The sequence below is a fragment of the Poromitra crassiceps genome, assembly GCF_964638095.1.
Source record: "Poromitra crassiceps genome assembly, chromosome: 1".
Classification (NCBI taxonomy): Eukaryota; Metazoa; Chordata; class Actinopteri; order Beryciformes; family Melamphaidae; genus Poromitra; species Poromitra crassiceps.
In genome coordinates this window covers 51,592,634-51,613,174 of record NC_139623.1, presented here as the reverse complement: position 1 = coordinate 51,613,174, position 20,541 = coordinate 51,592,634, and the positions used below count along the sequence as shown (strand labels likewise).

Sequence of the window (20,541 nt, the reverse complement as noted above, 5' to 3'; positions counted from 1 at the left end):
CCGACAGGGACACAGACGAAGCAAATGCACGAAGCGAAATGTGGAAGTATTTTGCTTACGTTGCCGACAGCGAAGGCAAGCCCGGACACATCAAACGAAGCCAGTCTGTAAAAAGTGCTTCAACGCGACGCAGGTGAACGGATAAACAAGCAAACTTTTTTCACCATTCGGAGTTTTGCCGACACGTCACTCCCCACCCGCTCTGCAGTGCCGCCCCGCCCCCCAACATACAGGCAATTTAGCTGCTAGATTCTCATATGCGAGAGGAGAGGTGTGAAGGGAAATGTCCGATATTGACTTACAGGTAATTTTCCGGTACGCATGTGGGAAAACGGCTTTAGTTTCATGTTTACAACACGAGCTCTTTCAGGTCCACACTCCACAGCTGTGTCTGTGGCTGCTGCCTGCTGCTGGGTGCGTTTGTGCGCATGGCGTGTGCCGGTGTGAATTCTCTGTGTTCAAATCTGTGTTGGCCCCAAGGATCCCGCACAGCCAGAAAAGGACCGTCCCACGTCACTCATTCGCCAGAACGTAAAGTCTAGTCGCATTTGGTGCTTGGCGACTGTTAATTTCAGGGCCTGGCAGTCGAGCAGTAAACCAACCAACAAGTCAGCCAACCAACTAAAGATCCAACCACTCAGTCAATGAACAGCCAGTCAACTAAAGATCCAACCACTCAGTCAATGAACAGCCAGTCAACTAAAGATCCAACCACTCAGTCAATGAACAGCCAGTCAACTAAAGATCCAACCACTCAGTTAATGAACAGCCAGTCAACTAAAGATCCAACCACTCAGTTAATGAACAGCCAGTCAACTAAAGATCCAACCACTCAGTCAATGAACAGCCAATCAACTAAAGATCCAACGACTCAGTTAATGAACAACCAGTCAACTAAAGATCCAACCACTCAGTTAATGAACAGCCAGTCAACTAAAGATCCAACCACTCAGTTAATGAACAGCCAGTCAACTAAAGATCCAACCACTCAGTCAATGAACAGCCAATCAACTAAAGATCCAACCACTCAGTTAATGAACAACCAGTCAACTAAAGATCCAACCACTCAGTTAATGAACAGCCAGTCAACTAAAGATCCAACCACTCAGTTAATGAACAGCCAGTCAACTAAAGATCCAACCACTCAGTCAATGAACAGCCAGTCAACTAAAGATCCAACCACTCAGTTAATGAACAGCCAGTCAACTAAAGATCCAACCACTCAGTTAATGAACAACCAGTCAACTAAAGATCCAACCACTCACTCAATGAACAGCCAGTCAACTAAAGATCCAACCACTCAGTTAAAGGGATAGTTCGGTTTGTTTGAAGTGGGGTCCTATCAGCTAGTAAGATACACTAACTTAATTAGGTACAGTGGTCTTGAAGCGGGGCGCAGCGTCTAACGAGATCCGGCACCCAGAGCAGCAGCCAAACCAGCCTTTTCTCTCTCAGTACTGGGGGTCAACAACTAAAACTATAACTGTAATTTAGCCACCTAAAACAACGCCCACCTAAACAAATCGATATCCGTGTACATGCACGCTCTATTTTGACCATTTTCAGCGCTTTACTTTTCCGCAAAACAGCAGTTTCATTCGGCACTGCTTTTTCTCCCAACCGTACAACTACCGTATTCCTCCGCTAAAAGCCAGCTCAGAGCCGCAGCACTGGATTACTCCGCAGTTATTTGGGGGTAGGCTATTTTATTTCTCCCGGTTTGAAGACACAACAAATAGAATATACGAACGAAAATATGAGTGATTTTGATAGCGAGGATGATATGCCATTCACCTTGGTGACAAGAGGATACAATTATGAACCAGAGAGAATACAGAAGAGGAACTTTTGCAGAGAGTGAACAGGCAGAGAGATGCGCCTGCTGCCTAAATGCCTGGGTGCCCTGGCTGCAGACCTTATTCACCATTCCCAGGATAAATTGTGGAAAACGACCCAGACCAGAGAGGCCAGGTGACTTGTTGTCTCTAAAGTAAGTCCGTGTTTTATCTCTCTTCTAAGCCTTCCTGTTTTGTAAACCGCGGCTCTGTGCTCTGTGCTGGCTTTTAGCGGAGGAATACGGTAGTTGTTCAGTCAACTAAAGATCCAACCACTCACTCAATGAACAACCAGTCAACTAAAGATCCAACCACTCACTCAATGAACAACCAGTCAACTAAAGATCCAACCACTCAGTCAATGAACAGCCAGTCAACTAAAGATCCAACCACTCAGTCAATGAACAGCCAGTCAACTAAATATCCAACCACTCAGTCAATGAACAACCAGTCAACTAAAGATCCAACCACTCAGTCAATGAACAACCAGTCAACTAAAGATCCAACCACTCAGTCAATGAACAGCCAGTCAACTAAAGATCCAACCACTCAGTCAATGAACAGCCAGTCAGAAGCTGGACATGGAGCCTTTTAACTTTTATTAGTCAGAGCCAGAGACACACTGCTAGCAGCCTGGCACATGCCAACATACCGTGTGTGTGTGTGTGTGTGTGTGTGTGTGTGTGTGTGTGTGTGTGTGCATGTGTGTGTGTCCCACAAACAGAGTGGCACAGATTTCTTTTCCCACTGTGTAAATAGGCCAGGGTGACACAAGCCTGAGTGTGTGTGTGTGTGTGTGTGTGTGTGTGTGTGTGTGTGTGTGTGTGTGTGTGTGTGTGCGCGTGTGCGTGTGTGTGTGTGTGTGCGCGTGAGTGTATATAAATGAATGTCATTTTGCTTCTTGTCATCACTGCCTGCTGTAACACAGCAGTGATCCAGCCTGCAGTATATCCAGTTCATATCTTCTCCTCTGTTAAACAGCTTTGTTTGGATGAAACAGAAGAGGAGGAACTGGCTAGTTAGTAAAGCACTCACACTGACTGTGTTTACATGGACTTGAGTATCCCGGTTATGAGGCTTATCCTGTCATCATATTGGGGATATTTTACTGTTTCTACAATCAAACAAAGAATAATGGTGTGTGACTCGTCAGCATGTGCGAGGAGCTTAAATTAAAGCCAACCCAAAGGAGATTCCCACAACCAAGAGGACGCCAATGGACCTGGATGCATCCAACAGGATCACTACCATCAACTAGATCACATCCTAATAAAGTGTAAATGGCTCAACTCATGACATAACTGCCGGGCAACAACACAGCTGAACTAGACTCAGATCACAGAAATCAACTTCATCGCAATCAAATTCAACTGGAAGAGGCTTCAGGATCCTACCATCAAGGATGAATTCCAAATCAAGCTAAGCAACAGATTCAAAGCTCTCCAGTACAGTGATACTACCTCCCTCACCAGTGATCAGGTATGACCTCTTTGTATCATCAGTGGAAGAGGTTACCCAAGAAGTTGTTGGTAAGCGACCAACTTGTGGCTATCCAGAGTGGGTGTCTGGTGACACCATCAGTCTGAAACATAGACGAGACAACACCAAGAGAGAATACATGCAAGCCAAGTCTACAGCGGCAGAAGAAACTTGGAGGTCCCTAAAGGCTGAGCTAAATGAATCATTCAAATCAGATGAGCAGGAATATCTACAGCAACAATTAGACGAGACAGCAGACAGGACAGGCAACTACTCCAGCACCTGGAAGATAATCAACAACATCTCCGGCAAATACACTGCATGTGAGCAGTCGACATGCATGTCTGTCCAGACTTTGACGTTTGAGCCAAATGTGAAGAAATTCCAGCAAGGTGTTACTGAGATATGGCGTTAGCGTTACATTGAAAATAGCGTTCATGGGGTCACAGTGACCTTTACCACCAAAATGTAATTAGTTCTTGAGTGGACGTCTGAGGCAAATTAGATCAAATTCAGTCTAATGGTCCAGAGATATTGCATTATTGAGCATGAAAATGGTGGTTGTGAGGTCACACTCAGTGACCTTGAACTTTGACCACCAAAATCTAATCAGTTCATCCTTGAGTCCAAGTGGACGTTTGAGCCAAATTTTAAGCAATTCCATCAAAGCGTTCCTGAGATATTGCATTAATGAGCATGAAAATGGTGACTATGAGGTCACAGTGACCTTGAACTTTGACCTTTGACCACCAAAATCTAATCAGTTCCTCCTTGAGTCCAAGTGGACGTTTGAGCCAGATTTGAAGGAATTCCATCAAGGCGTTCCAGAAATATTGCGTTAACGCAGTGGTCAAATATTGGCTTCCTTCTTTGAAGCCAACCCGGATAAATTCCATTGTTTTGAATGGCCGGGGGGGGAAGGGAGGGGAGGGGATGGGCACGTGTGTCCAAAAAGATAATTCATTAGAATTGCAACAGCGCAAATACAAGGGCCAAGTAATCCACACAGCTGAGCTTAGTGGCAACTAAAGTGCATGGCTCTCCCGTATACGCAACCAAACGTGACTCTGGAATGAAATGCAGTCGGGAAACAAGAAGAGTGATTGATTGATTGATTGATTAGGCTGTGAATTTAGCGGAGGTAAAAAGCTGCTTTTTAAGCAGTACTTGTGTGGACAACTCCACTGTGAGGACACACACACAGACACACACACACACACACACACACACACACACAGGGCTATACAGTGCTACAGCTTTGGTAGCATAATGCTATTAAAACTTATTCTGTGCTAAACAAAATAATATGTATCACTCGCTGTCCAGAGTGCTCTGATCTGAGATCAAATGGTCAGAGTGGATTTGTGAACACACCCATTTAAAGATTTTGCAACTGTAAAGCCATTGCTATTCTTACTTGAACAAAAAGAACGGATAAGAATACCGTTAAAGTACCAGATCAATAAGCAGTATCAGTAATTAGTAGTAGGCTACCATTAAAATCTTAACAATACATCCCTATCTAAATGATCAAATACATTTTGACCAATAAAGCATAATTGTGTTTACATGCCATCTGTGTGTGCTACTGCATTTTTCTTTGTGCTACTGACATTTTTTTTAGCTTACTAGCACCAGTGCTACCACCTAATTAAGTAAGCATACAGGCCTGACACACAACACACACACACACACACACACACACACAGGAGATGGAACCACTATATGTAACCAGCTTGATCAAAGTTTGTTGGGTCTGGTAGTTAATCATTGCCTGCTCTGTGGCACACCCTGGTATCAGCTCTCACACACGCGCACACACACACGGGGACGCACACCCACACACACACACACACACACACACACACACACGCATACACACACACACACACACACACACACACACATGCACACGCACGCACGCAGTCCCAAAGACAGACAGACTTTGTGCTGTTGATGCCCTGCCCAGGAATGTACCACTGACCCTGCTCACATCTCCAGCCCAGCTGATCCATGACCAAGCCCTAACCGTTGGTTCTGAAAGATGAAGCCAGCGGAGAAGTACCAAAAACTGCAGTTCCTTCAATGGCCACTTGAGGTTGGCTCCAAAAGGGAGTCATTCCCGCTCGACCCCCATGTTAAAATGCCTGGTACAAAAAACGATTGAGCTAATTTCACTGTTTACGACAACTGTTACTGTATGGGGATGAATTTGGATATAACTCCCTCGTTTAGGGTTGCAAAAAGAAGTCAGATAGAAGTCAATGGGAAAATGAGCCTACTTCTCACTAGATTTATGACCTCAGTAAACACTTTCCTAGTGAGTTTATGGTCTCAGTCGCTAGTTTCAAGTCTTTTAATATATATGGTGATGGTCACGGTCACAATGCCAAAACGAGAGTCCAGAAACCATGTGATGTGTGACATCACGGTGGCTACGTACACACACACACACACACACACACACAAAGTTGTGCAGCCTTTGTGCCCCCTGCGACACCGCACTATTATCTCTTAACTACACCTCCAATAACACAGTCGCCTAAAAACTATGACGAGAGGAAGTAGATCTTTCGTCAAAATCCACTATTTGCTTCAAAGGTAGTAGAGGTTAAAACACACACACACACACGCACACACACACACAGCTTGGTCTCCCTGCTTTGGCTCAGGAGGAGCACCTCCACTGCCACAAGAAGAAGAAAACCAGGAAAACTCCTCATATGGACTTCCCACACATTAGGGAGTGTCTGAGGTGCGTACCATCTAAAAACACAGCATCTCTATCTCTCCCTCCCTCTCTCCCTCTCTCTCTCTCTCTCTCTCTCTCTCTCTCTCTCACACACACACAAACTTTGAACTCTCATACAGGGAAAAAAAACAAAATAAAAAAGGAAAGTCAAGGGGGGAATGTGCCATACATCAGCTGAGTCCTGCTGATAAGGAAAAGTCTGGCTTATGATGGACTGACCCAGAAGATAAAGGATTTTTAAATCCTGGTTAATTTAGGCTGAATATAAATCATGACACATGGCCTGCATTTATATAGCGCTTTTATCCAAAGCGCTTTACAATCAGTAGGTACATTCACCCATTCATACACCGATGGCGGCAGGCTACCACGCAGTAGGCATGGGTCGATTTCCCGTTTTACCGGTTCGGTTCGGTGTACGAGCCCAAACCGGTTTGATCACGTGCGAACCGAAAAAACAGAATTTTACCCACAAAAAAAATAAAAAAAATAGTTCCAATCCATTCTGATTGCACTATTTTTCGTATTAGCCTCTTCTCAAGTTGCACTAGTAGGCAAAAGTCTTATTTTGTTTATTATGTTGATGTTTGAAGAAAAGTTAAGCTGAATAGTTATGAGAAATAAAAACAGTGTGGTGTTACAGTTAAATGGGTCTGCTTATTTTTATTCAGTGTTAGTGCTGGTTGGCAAACTAGCTTAGAGGTGCATTATCGCCACCAACTACAGTCGCATTACAGTCATTTATGGCTACACTAAAAAATAAAAATATGTATATATTTTTTTTTTGTCAAATTCGATATACCGGTTTGATACGGTTTTTTGGGGAATATCGAACCGGTTTCAAAATTGTCAAACCGACCCATGCCTACCTCGCAGGGTGCTGGCACACCATCAGAAGCAATTTGGGGTTCAGTATCTTGCCCAGGGACACTTCGACACGCAGACTGGAGGAGGATGGGGATCGAACCACCGACCTCTTTTATCCAAAGCGATTAGTGGACGACCCGCTCTACTTCCTGAGCTACAGCCGCCTCTAATCACACATCAGCAGGTTTACAGAGAGCTGGCCTGATACTAGCCTATACTGTGACTTGCTTCTACTGTTCAAATGCTGGGGTTAGGTGGCATTATATATTGAAAACAAGCTGAAATTCACAATAGCTGCTGCGACCAGATATGCAAATTTGTATTTACACATACAGACACACACCACACACACCATGCCCAAATTGAACCTTTCTGCCTCTGCTCTCCTGCATTTTTTTAGTCAATTGGCATGAACACAAACACACACCTTCACTCACACACACACACACACACACACACACACACACACACACACACACACACACACACACACACACACACACACACACACACACACACACACACACACACACACACACACACACACCTTCTTCACCAGTGTTGGGCAAGTTACTTTCAAAATGTAATATACTACATATTACTAGTTACTTTCATTTGAAAGTAATAAGTTACTTTACAATATTACTTTCTGTGTAGAGTAACTCGTTACTTATTACACTACTTTTGCATTACTTTTACCAAAACAACAGCAGCAGCAGAATGACATTGCCGCCCCGGAACATCCAGAAAAATAATTTCAACCACCTTGAAGTCAGTGTAAACAATCCAAAATTCTAAATGTTATTATTTTCCTTTGTTATTGTCATCTATAGTGGTTATTTGCATAAAAACACATAGTTTGATTAGGAAATGATTGTATCTTTTTTAAATATGTGCTTTAACTCATTCTCTGCCAGGGTCATTTCGGTCTGTGTGCTCCCAGTGCCAGGATTTTGAGCATATTTCCTGATCTTCCAGGACCCACAGAATATTCTGTGCTAGGAATAAATTTACACAACATATCTCACAATAAAGCAGAGACTCTCTTCTTACCCCTTGTAAAAAACTGAAACTCTACCATGTTTCCTTGTTTAGTTACAAGCAGTGGAAGTTAGCTTGTTTTCACTAAAAATGCCCTCCTTGGGAGAGAAATAGGAGAAAAAGAGGTTTTTAGTGAAGGACACCGTTTCAAGCAGAACTCTCTTTTGAGCCTTTTATTTTTTGCCTCAGTGACACATCAGACATATACAGTATTTGTTTTCCCAAATAAATAAATAAAAAATAAAAAATAAGAGAATGTATTTGAGGGAGCTGTGTCGGTCCATCCCGCCCAGTGAGCGGCTACAGAGAGAGAGAGAGAGTCTGGCCCCTGGGGTTTCTTGACAGATGAGGCTTGGCCGCAGCCTCCTTGCTACAGTATTGTCAGTAAAATGGAAGAACCTCAGAATAAGTTGGAACCTATTTCGAGACATGGTCTTTCCGAAATAGGTGGTGTAGGACTACACACAGGACTGGGACTAGGACTGGACTGCGCCTCCATCGACTCAGAGTCTGAAAACACAAAATATCAAAGTATGATAAATATGTGCACAAAATCAAATAAATAATTTACTTTTACAGTTGCCATGTGGATTTTTAGCTTAGCTTGATAAAAGCATAAACAAATGGAACGAACCCTTATGTGGTCACACTCACACACTCTCTCTCTCTCTCTCTCTCTCACACACACACACACACACACACACACACACACACACACACACACAGGAATAACGAGTGCTGTAACGTTACCTGCTGTCACGTTACCTCTCATAACTAACGTTAGCACAGAAGATCACACAATAGCTACATTAGTGCTGTAAACTTTGAAATGTTTATGTGACACAGACGGCTGTGTGTGATCATTTCATCTCAAACGCGATACAAAAAATAGGCTACTTTTTACCATCGTCATCGCTCTCTCCAAGTGGCACCCATTTCTCCTCCTCCGATTCATCTGTGTCAGATGGATCAGAACGCTGTGAAGGGGAGCCTTCGTCGCCCTGGCGCTCCGTCGTGGAGCAACAACAAAAACGCCGGCGTCTTCCTCGCCATCGTCGCCATCCGAGAACCGTGGGTCGGACTCTGTTTCGACCACAGGCTCCACCCATAAATACTAAACTAGCGGGTTCCTTTTATCAGTTTGACTTGAAACAATGTCACAGGCTGGGAAAGTGTCTGATGTAATGTAAACACCCAAAACATGAAAGTACGTCCGAGTACGTCTTTGGCACAGAATGCCATTGTTAAAAGTACCGTAAATTCCGGACTATAAGGCGCACCGGTATACAAGCCGCAGCAGCAAAATTGACTGTTTTTTACATATATAAGCCGCACCGGACTATAAGCCGCGGGTGTTTTGATGTTTAATTACCATATGTAAGGGTTCGTGCACAGAGAGGAATGTCGGGAAAGAGATGGCTGTTTGGGGAAGCTCCCATTTATTAACATTTCAACAAAATCTGCATTACGGTAGGCTACTATAAGAAGCTCCCATTTATTAACATTTCAACAAAATAAATATAAAAAATAAAACAATAATAATAATAATAAAACAATCCTCAAAAGGATAATGTGCTGTAAACAATAAAACAATCCTCAAAAGGATAATGTGCTGTAAACAATAAAACAATTCTCAAAAGGTTAAGGTAAGGTGCAGTAAACAAATTAACTGGAAAACAATAATATAATAAGGTGCTGTCAACAATCAAACCAGGTACCGTAATCCTTGTCTTCATCTTTTAGGTGAAGGTGCAGCGTCAAAAACAGAGTCAGAGTCAAAGTCAAGTCACTAATCCTCGTCTTCCTCTTCTTCCTCCGTACTGAAACCAGCAAAGTCCTCAACTTCAGTGTCGGAAACGAACAGGTTCAGGGTGGCTTCGTCAACCACTCTCCTCTCTCCTTCGTTGTCACTCTCAAAACCAAGGAACTCCTCTTCGTCACTGTCGGTGTCGGAATCGAACAGCCTCTGAAGGCGCCCAGCTGTGCCGGCGTCATCATCACGCAGCAGTCCAGCCTTTCGGAACCCGTTGGTGATCGTGGATGTTTTCACACTCCTCCACGCTGTCAGGATCCACTGGCAAACTTGAGCGAAAGTTGCTTTTCGCATGCGACCAGTTTTGGTGAATGATTTATCGCCGCTCGTCATCCACGCCTCCCACTGAACGCGTAGTGCCACTTTGAACGCACGATTGACACTGATGTCAAGTGGCTGCAGATGCTTCGTTGTGCCCCCAGGAATCACAGCTGGAATGGAGTTTGTGGTCTTGATGGCTGCTTTCACGGAATCTGTTATATGAGCCCTCATGCTGTCGAGAAGCGCTGCGGCTCTATTTCCCTCTTTTAATGCGAGATAGACAGCTTTCAACTTGAAAGCTGCGTCGTGTGAATTTCTGCGTACCTTCCCCATGGTAAGTGAGAGAGAGTTGCTTCTACTGCTCGTCTTGTTGTGATTCCGGGCTGCTGATGAACTTTGAACCGGTAGGAGTAACCGGTTGATTTCCGCCAATGATGTCAAGTCTTTCATACACAAAGGCAATTCAATGTGCTTTACTAAAAAATAATCGAAAAAACAAGCAGCAAAGCAATGCACATAAAATGTGCTGATGAAGCTGTGTAACCTGTAAAATCCATCGATTTTGGAGGTCACCGAGTGGCCGTTTGCTTACCGTAATTACCATATGTAAGGGGTCACGCACAGAGGGGATTGTCGGGAAAGAGATGGCTGTTTGAGGAAGCTCCCATTTACCGTATTACCGTAACATTTCAACAAAACAACATAACACAACACCACCTTTGTTTATTTTTACAGTGCACACAGTGTCCGCGGTGTGGTGAAAAGAGGGCAAGAGAGGAAATTAAAACAGAAGTGGATTTATAGTTAGAAAGAGTGCTAAAAAAGAGAGATTTTATTTGTATTTTTTTTTTTTTTCTGAAAAAATCCATAGATAAGCCGCACCGTTATATAAGCCGCAGGGCCAAAAAACGGGGAAAAAGCCGCGGCTGATAGTCCGGAATTTACGGTACGTCCGGGTATGTCTTTGGCAGAGAATGAGTTAATTTAATAAAATGTAACTCAATTTGTAACTTGAGTTACTTGACAAAGTAACTGGTATAATATTACTGAAATCCTATAAGTAATAAGTTATATTACTGAGTTACTGCTAAAAGTAATATATTACATGTAATATGTTACTTTTGTAATGAGTTAACCCCAACACTGTTCTTCACACACACGCACACACACACACACACCTTTAAACACACCTTTGACCTCCATGCCAAATTTCAGCCTCCTAGGGTCTCAATATAGTAGGGGGAATTAAGGGAAAAATCGTTACGCGGTGGATACAAGCATGAAATTTGGCACATATGTCCCTTAGGTCATCCTAAAACATCCTAGAAGGGGTGCCCAAAAAAATCTTAAACAGGAAGTGAGTTATGTACAAAATTCAAAATGGCCACCTAAACTGTTGACCGTTGACTCAAAAGACACCAAAATAATCTCCAAAAAGCATAAAATTTGGAACACATGTCCTTTGGGTCATCCTAAGACATCCTAGAAGGGGTGCCCGAAAAATATTAAACAGGAAGTGAATTATTGGCAAAATTGAAAATGGCCACCTACAGTGTTGGCGATTGACTCAAAAAGGCTAAAGAATCTCATAAAGGCATAGAATTTGACACATATGTCCCTTGGGTCATCCTAAAACCTCCTAGAAGGGGTGCCCAAAAAAATCTTAAACAGGAAGTGAGTTATTGACAAAATTCAAAATGGCCACCTAAACTGTTGACCGTTGACTCAAAAGACACCAAAATAATCTCCAAAAAGCATAGAATTTGGAACACATGTCCCTTGGGTCATCTTGAGATAGCCTAGAAGGGGTGCCCAAACAAATCTTATACAGGAAGTAAATTATTGACACAATTGAAAATGGTCCGCCTACAGTGTTGGCGATTGACTCAAAAAGCCTAAAGAATCTCATAAAGCCATAAAATGTTATACAAATGTCTCGTGGGTGATCTTAACACATCCTACAAGGGGTGGCCAAAAAGTTTTAAACAGGAAGTGAGTTTTTGGCTAAATTCTAAATGGCCGCAGTTGACACAAAAGATGACATACTGTAAAAGGGACGTCATAAAGCGTATTATTTGGTACGTACATTGAGTGCTCCTTTTTATATCATAGAAGGGGTTATTATTATTTTCTTTTTTCTTTGTTTGCTTGTTTATTCAACTTTTTAGGAAGGGGCCATGTTGAAGAAAATTTAAATGGCTTTTTAAACAGTTGAAAACTGCTGTATGCATTCCTGGCTTATTTTGCAGTCTGCCTTCAAGATTCAAGATTCAAGATTCAAGATTTTTATTGTCACTCCATGGTACAAGTATCACGTGTGAAATTCTTGTGCTGTGGACTCCGTTTACAACATAGTACAAATATCAAATATCAAATCAAATATCAAATCAAAAATCAACTCAAAGTCAAATCAAATAACTATAGCATATACCTTATTAAACATACAATTAAACATTAGACATACGTAATGGTAGCAGCTACAGTACAGTACGGCTACTACACTATTTGTGTATGTTAAGGAGTCTCGTGGCCTTCAGTTTACATTTAACCTACACTCTAGTCTACATCATCTTATTTTTACTTTCTGCATTCTTTTTTATATACTTTATTCTTTGAATCTTCTTCATTTTACTAACTCTATGCATATTCTTATTTATTTTACTCTGCATCTTATCTTACTCTGCATATTCTTATTTTACCCTCTGCATTTTGTTTTTTGTTTTGCACTCTGTCTTATTTATTTTCTTCTTGATTATTACTGTTTTTTGTGATTAGTGTTTGGTAACTATTCATGTCTGTGCCATTTCGCAATTACCAGCACATTGGCATAATGCTGTGCAAGGTAACCCAGCATCCCGGCATCTACACTTCCTCGAACAGAGAGGCTCAGCTTTGCAGCCACACTTGAGGAGTTCTCTACAAACTTTGGCAGCCTCTGTCAAGAGTGTCCATAAAGGTGTCCAAGAATCAGCAACTTTAATCCATCCATGTCTTTCAGGAGATGGTAGACATTGCATAGCTTTCAGGCTTCTGGACCAAATGCCAGATTGGTAAACTGCTCGATTTGAATGTTGTGTGGGAGGAATGTTTTCCATTGAGAGACATTTTTCCTTAGCTCAATGACATTTTCAATGTCAGTTGTCTTGTCATACAGAACACAGGTGTACTGTATCTTTCTAGCACTGCAAAACTGTTTGATTCCTGGCTAAGTGCTTCAAAAGGATTAACCATCATAGCAGTGAAGGCATTTGTCACTTCTGGAAATGATTTCCATGCAGCCCAGGCTGTCTTTTTCCCTTTTCCCTGGAACTGCGAAGTTGTATCACAGCCTGTGAATGAGTGGAATCCCGGTAGAGCCAAACTAATTTTCCTCCGCAGCTTGTTGAAAATTATTGCATATTTCCTGGAAGTTTTTCCCCATACCAAAAGCAACCCAGAGGCCTATATTTGGGTACTCTTCAATTAGCTGTCCAAACAGACCCACGAGAATCACTATGATATCCGTATCCACAGTTCGAATTACGATTGTCTGTGCACCCTTTTCTAGAGCATCTTTCAGATGGATGCATACTCTAGTGTCTGCCTCCTCATGGTCACAGTCTGGCATTGTGGCTAGAGCACCTGATGAAAGCAAATGTATACCTTTAGTCGCATTTATGTCCCTGAAATGTATGCAAATTAGTGCATATATTGCCTAATTTGCATATTAAAACATAGAATTTCAGAAAACTTGTAATACAAAAAATCTTAGTCTTAACACATTCACTGCCAGACGTTTTTTTTTTACTGTAGTTAGCTTCTGCCAGAGGGTTTTTTTGAGGATTCTGGCTCATCTTTCAAGACCCGAGGATTCTTTTCTGCTAAGATTTTGTGAACACACAATATCTCAAAAGAACTAATAGAATGTGTGCTTTCTCTGTCTAAAAGAGTTAGTTTGTAGAGTTAGTAGTTATGTAAGCATTAGCAGTTGAATACAGCATGGTTTCAGCGTCAGAAAAATTATTCAGAGATAAACGGCTTTTTGTGAAATTCGATAGAACAGTCACTTTAACCATTCATTTTTGGCATCAGTAAGACTTCAGACATCTAAACAATAGTTTTGAACAGTAATTTCCTCCATAACAGCAGGAAACCCCCCTCTGCTTCCAACTCCTCCCTCCGTGTGTGTTCTCCTCCTGCCTCCCTGGCTCTCCAGCGGGCGTGTCACAACGAAGTTGCTGCTGCTGCTGTGCCTGTTTGCGCGGCCGCTGTTTGAGGAAGTCTGGGTGGACTCGCTCGTTTCGTGGAGTTTTGGTTGAGAGCTTTGATGAAGGTTTTGCGATTCTGGTCATATTTATGCTGCGTGTTTCAAAGTGTGCATCCAATCTATTTTTGGAACCCCCCACCATTGCCACCGCTGTGCATCAGCGCGAAAGTGAAAGCGTTTTCGCCATCAATTTTACAGTATGAGAACGGCTTCCTCGCTTTTCCCTCCAGTTTTGGGTCGCCTCTTTCTACTGTGGAGAGACATGTCGCCACTCAGTGGGTCCGTAAAATAGATTATACACATTCAATACCTCCAATTCTGGTGTAGGAGACGTAAAAGGGTTAGATCAACGTCCCACCGTCAAAAAAAAAAAATCGTTTTTTTTTTACGTATTAATACGTCGTTGGCAGTCAACCGTTGGATTATTTTTGACGTATTAATACGTCATTGGCAGTGAACGTGTTAATGTAAGTAATCAACTGGAGAAGTTTCATTGTGATAGCTGTTAGTTATTTTTTTTACCCTAGTCACCTGCCATGTCTCGCCTGTGACCCACTAGAGGGCTTGATCTATGGTCATATGAAGTTGTCACAATATATTATCTATAGATAATCATTCATAGGGCCTATTAAAAGTTTTTAAAAACAATGATGTATATCGGGCATTAACAATATATCACTCAGAGAAGGATTAATGTGGAAGGTCATGTCTTTCGGAGTACATTTTAAGCCTATTTTTTGTGTTTAAAGGCGTTTAAAACATATTTAACACATGTTTCTTTGGTGGCTTTGGCCAAATCCTTGATTATTCGTCTATTTACTATAAATGTAAAATCTATAATTAGCACATTAAGTCAAAATGTCAGAATTATATCACCTCTTGGAATCATGCGTAATTTCTGGTGGCCATTTTGGATTTTCCCTTTTAAAAAGCATTTAATGGGTCTGAATTTTTGGGCACCCCTTCTGAGATGGTGAGATACACCCTAAAGAATGTGTGTACCAAATCTGGTGCTTGTATCCACCGCGTAACGATTTGGCCATTTTTTGCCCTTAATTCCCCCTACTAATAAGGAATTGACACCTAGGAATGTACACCTAGCTGTGCCCGCTAAAGCGTGGTGACCTTGTTTTGGACCAGAGACTTATAGAGCTGCTCCTGCTCGCACCTACAAATGTGCCTTCTTGAGTCACGATGGCTGAAGACAGATCCAGAGGCGCTCCACTTTCACTTCAAAGCCCGTTATTGAGCAGAGAAGTCACATGTTCCTGCCCGGCTCCCAAACTATTTTGACCGTCCGTTTGTAATACAGTCAAATACAGTGAACAACACCCATGACGCCACAGGGCTCACTTGCTACAGAGAGGCTATCAGCCATCATAGAGATGCTATCAGGAGTTTTAGATACAAATATTTCTCTGGGGCATAAACAATCTGACTGGGTGAGTTAAAGAACAAATCGACACTAAATCACATGCGCCCGGGTAGTGCAGCGGTAGATTCCCATACCAACACGAGGGGGTGTAGGTTCGAGCCCCCATGTTATCTCCGGCTTGGTTTGGGCATCCATACAGGCACAATTCGCACAATGTCTGCGCCTGCGGTGCGGGAAGGCAGGTGGGGTATGTGTCCTGGTCGCTGCACTACCCTAAAGCCCTAGAGATATACTCCCGAGTTGATGGGGACACGGACAGCTGCTGACACCACGGAGGACGCGTAGTACGTGTATACTCATTTCTGGAGTTGTGTACGAGCACGTGTGAAGAGAGAGAGAGGGAGAGAGAGAGGTAGGGGGGGGGAGAGAAGCATGAAGAGAGAGAGAGAGAGGGAGAGAGGGAGGGAGGGAGGGGGGGAGAGAGAAGCAAACCGATGTTTTTGCACATCTCCAAAGCAGGTGACCCACTGTGGGATGAGTGAGAATGCTGCTAAAAGGAGGAGAGAGCGATGACTCACAGTGCTTGAGCTGGAGTGTAGTTTCATGTACAGTGGGTTTTCCAGGCTGTGAGGCACAGAAAAAGTCAGAGGTACGCGGTTATCTGAAGAGAGCCTGCGCGGCGGCGCGCACACCCTCTGATGACGAGACGTCACGTCACGCGGACCTTGGCGGACTCGCGGATCCGCAAAGTACAACTAGGGCTTTAGGCTGTCCCCGACGCGTCGACGTCAGCGACTGCGTATTTGCGTCGATTTGCATAACGTGCCTCAATTAGGGATGCAGACGACTAGTCGGTTAAACATTTATAAACGCCCACTCCCTCACTACTCGCCAGTCGGCATGGGAAATACTAGTCGCTTAAACAAATATGATCATAAACAATGCGGGCGGGAGCTGTTGCGTCTTTACCAGCCACTACTGTAGCCCCGCCTCCTGTAACGCCCGGATGTAAACAAATCAGGCGTGTGATTGGCTGTAACGTTAGTAGCCAAAGGAGCGGAAGGCAGATGGCATCTCATAAGTAAATGAAAAGATGGTTGTATGTCGGCTGTGTCAGACAAAACTGGCATGTAGAACGTTAACCACTCCACCCAAATTCAGCAGAGGCATGTGGTCGCCAGGACAGCAGGACCTGATGCTATAGACGGTTTTAACTTGACAACAAAAACATTCTAAATTGAACCCCCGCTCACTTCCTGTTGCAGTGTGTGCTATGGACATAAAGGAAAAAAAAACATTCAAGTGCAGGACTGACCATTCCGTGAAAACAGTCTATACAGCTGAGCAGCGAAAACAAAAGTAACGATGTCGAGTGAATATTTCTGCAGTTTGCCGAATGCTGAGAAAAAGGAAGTGCTGTGGGGTTGCGCTCTGGTGAAAACTGTCTATAGACAAGCTAACGTAACGCAGCTCATGTGGCAAGATGCTTCCACTCAACTTGTTGAATGCAAAGGCTTCCGAAAGTTAAATGGGACTATATTTAGCCTGAATACACGTCACTGGGGTGAGTTGTTGATGTTTTCTGATGTGCAATGTTCATAAACAGCGCAATATGTTGTGAATATTGATGATTATGATGAACGTAATTAACGGTTTCTATTTTTTCAGACGTTTTAACTTTATAGATGAAATTGCGCCCAGTTTTGGCTGTTTTCTGAGTGTTTTCTTACTTGTAGACTAGTCAACTAGTCTAAGATAAACAAAATAGACTAGTCATCAGGGAAATTAGTCACCACCTGCATCCCTAGCATCGATGCGTCAAAGGAATGAGTCCGGATTAGCGCTTGGGTTGGTCAGGGGAAAAGTGAATGGGGTTTTTAGAATGGGGATTTACTTAAATGCATAAAATAAGGTCTGTGGGTAACAAAAGTTTATGGAAGCGCAAATTTTGGTTCAACAGGATAACCTTCACAAACGTTAATCACTTTTATGACTTTTTTAACGTAAATGCGTTGTTTTAACGTGATTTTTAGAAAACGCTTCAAAATGCATAACAGTGATTAACGTTCACGCTCCCATAAACTTTTTTTAACCACAGGCACAGACCTAATTTGATGCATTTGAGTGAAATCCCCATTCTAAAACCCCATAGACTTTTTCGCTGACGAACCAACATGGTGGCGATTTCTGATTAAGCCTACAAAAAAAATTATTTATTTTTTACAATATTATGTCATCCCTGCGGTACTCTATTAAGTGAAGCAAAGATAATGAATACACTAGATAACTTTGCTCCACTATCAGATTTCAAAATAAAACTTTTTAATGGCATCCGTGTGCTTTAGACTTGTGTAGAATGTTGGTTTTTATTTGGGGGGAAATGTGACGGAAAGTTGTGTTGTTGTTCTCGCTAGCGGAAGCGGCTAACGTCAGATAGTGAAGATGATGGCTGTGCCCGTCTAATCTATCACATGGATTTGTATTTTAGACCGAGACCCAAAAATGTGCTGCTGTGTGACACTCTCGTACTTACTACATTTAGCTAACGCTGCGTTGTTTTTTCATCAAGGCAATGTCCAGAAGATATGGGTTCATGAGTGTCTGCAAATGCAGATAGATAGGCTACAGTAGGAGCATGCATGTTGTCTGTTTCAATAACGAAAGCGTCCTTACTGAGAACGACGTGCCGACCAATTAAATATTAATGCTGCAAAATCGGCCTCTTAATGACAACACTGGAATAAAGATAATCGACTATAGAGGCTATAAAGAATAGACTATAGAGAAATAAACTCTCAACCTTAATCTCAACTCATAAAAGTGGTCCTCGTGTGTGAAGATTATCCCGCTGAACACTGGTTCGTGTTTTATTAAGCTTGCGTTGCCCAGAGACCTTATTTGAAGCATCGTGCCAAAAACCCATTCAAAAATCCCATAGGCGAAAACAGTGAAGAACCCGGAAGTGTTAGCATCGATGTTTTCCGGACTCATTCCTGGGGCTCTCCATAGAGCTCAACAATCATGTGACATTTTTTGCCCCAGAAGTGAGTTCCCTGCTTATTTTGGTAAACAAACCGCGTCACTGGGTGGCAAGTGGCAACGGAAATGGGACGGGTTTCTTGTATACAAACATTAGTGGGTGCACGCGACGCGCATCACAGGGACAAAGGATGACGAGAAACGCATCGAGCTGATCGCCCATTGGTTCAACACAGGTGCATCACAAACTCTCTACACTCTACATTTTACACAAATACCACCTGTAATGCCTACATTAACAATCAAATAAGTAATCTGAAGGGCTCTGTCATTTTGAGCAGTGAGTGTGGGTGGCGCTAATGCATGTTTTCATTTGCTTACAAACCGCTGTTAAACAAAACTGTGTGCCGTCGGGGGTGTTCAACTTGTTGACGCCTCACCTGACTGCGCTCGGCTGCTCTCGTCTGCTTTCCAGGCGAGGCGGCAGTCAACTCAAATGAGTGTGTGGAGCATACAGTCTACGGTGTGGAGTGGCTTTCTACCCCGGTGATGCGCGCGCATCTATGTGATGATGTTGCACAGAAACCCATCTATATGGAGCCTGAGTTTGAGCGTCTGACTCTAGCTGGCTGACCGTGTTTACAATTAAGCGATGTGATGTGTACTTTTTGAGATATTGTTTGTTTGGCACAACTCATACTAGTTAACTGCCGCGGGGTTACGCATTGTTGGGTGACAGTGACGTCACGCTGATTCCTCCTATAAGGATTTTTCGAAATGCCTATGGAGAAAATGAATGGGGAACTCACTTCTGGGGCAGGAAACGTCACGAAACGTCACGTGACTGTTCAGCTCTATTAAAGGCACAAGAAAGTAGTACCTGGCTGCTTCCCAGGGTCGTGTGTGTGTGTGTGTGTGTGTGTGTGTGTGTGTGTGTGTGTGTGTGTGTGTGTCTGTGTGTGTGTGTATGCGTGTTTCAGAAGGGGCTGCTGGCCCTTTAAAAGCTAAGATGGTGTCCTACAAGCTGCAGTTTCTGCCTTTCCGCTTCCTTCCTGCCTCTCAGAGATCACAGTGCATAAAATAAAAAAAGCAGAGAGAGAGAGAGAGAGAGAGAGAGAGAGAGAGAGAGAGAGAGAGAGAGAGAGAGAGAGAGAGAGAGAGAGAGAGAGAGAGAGAGAGAGAGAGAGAGAGAGAGAGAGAGAGAGAGAGAGAGAGAGAGAGAGAGAGATTCTGTGTGTTAACCATATGAGAATGACAGCGCTATAAGAGCAGGGCAATGCGATTGTTGCAAAAACTCCAAACACTAATGAGCTAAATTGCTAAGTAAGGTTGCCTGCTTGTTATCATTGGCCTGACATTCACATTTGCCTCTCATAGGCTATTTATTTTCTAAGCGAGGCAGGCACATGTTGAGCCCGACCAATGTCAACTCCTCCACTTGTGCAGGCAGGCAGTATAGTTTCTGACCTGGCCAAACTAACAATGTGCAGTAATGACAGGACTTACTTTCTTGTTACGGGTCTCCGTGTGCATCTCGGGGTCCAAGAGAGAGGGGTGGAGCAGCAGAGGAGGAGGGGGTCGCTGGCTTTGGGTGTAGCTGCTATCTGAGCAAGAGAGGGAGGGGGGGGGGGGCTCTCCACCTTTAACAGTCAAATAACACGCTTCGCTGCCTCTTCCAGGGCTCTTTTCACTTCATATCCGCAGCGTCGAAGCCTCTCTTTGCCTTCTCAAAAACACTCGTGTCTGTCTCCCTCTCCCTCTCTCCCTCTCTCTCTCTCTCTCTCTCTCTCTCTCTCTCTCTCTCTCCCTCTCTCTCTCTCTCTCTCTCTCAGGCGTGTTATGTTGCCGTGCATTCAAGGGCTGGGCTCTCTCTCTCCCTTTTCCTCCTCCGCC

At 43.3% G+C, this 20,541-nt stretch overlaps 1 protein-coding gene across 2 annotated transcripts in view; it reads right to left on the bottom strand.

Annotated features, from left to right (window-relative positions):
- The window catches only part of klf8 (Kruppel like factor 8), a 164,982-nt gene extending 144,534 nt beyond the window's left edge, over nucleotides 1–20,448 (bottom strand). For both annotated transcript variants that reach the window (XM_083650237.1, XM_083650238.1), the window contains exon 1: nucleotides 20,155–20,448. In XM_083650237.1, coding sequence (XP_083506363.1) covers nucleotides 20,155–20,181 — 27 coding nt within the window. In that variant the 5' untranslated portion in view covers nucleotides 20,182–20,448. The remainder of the gene's footprint in view (nucleotides 1–20,154) is intronic.
- Nucleotides 20,449–20,541: the final 93 nt, after the last annotated feature.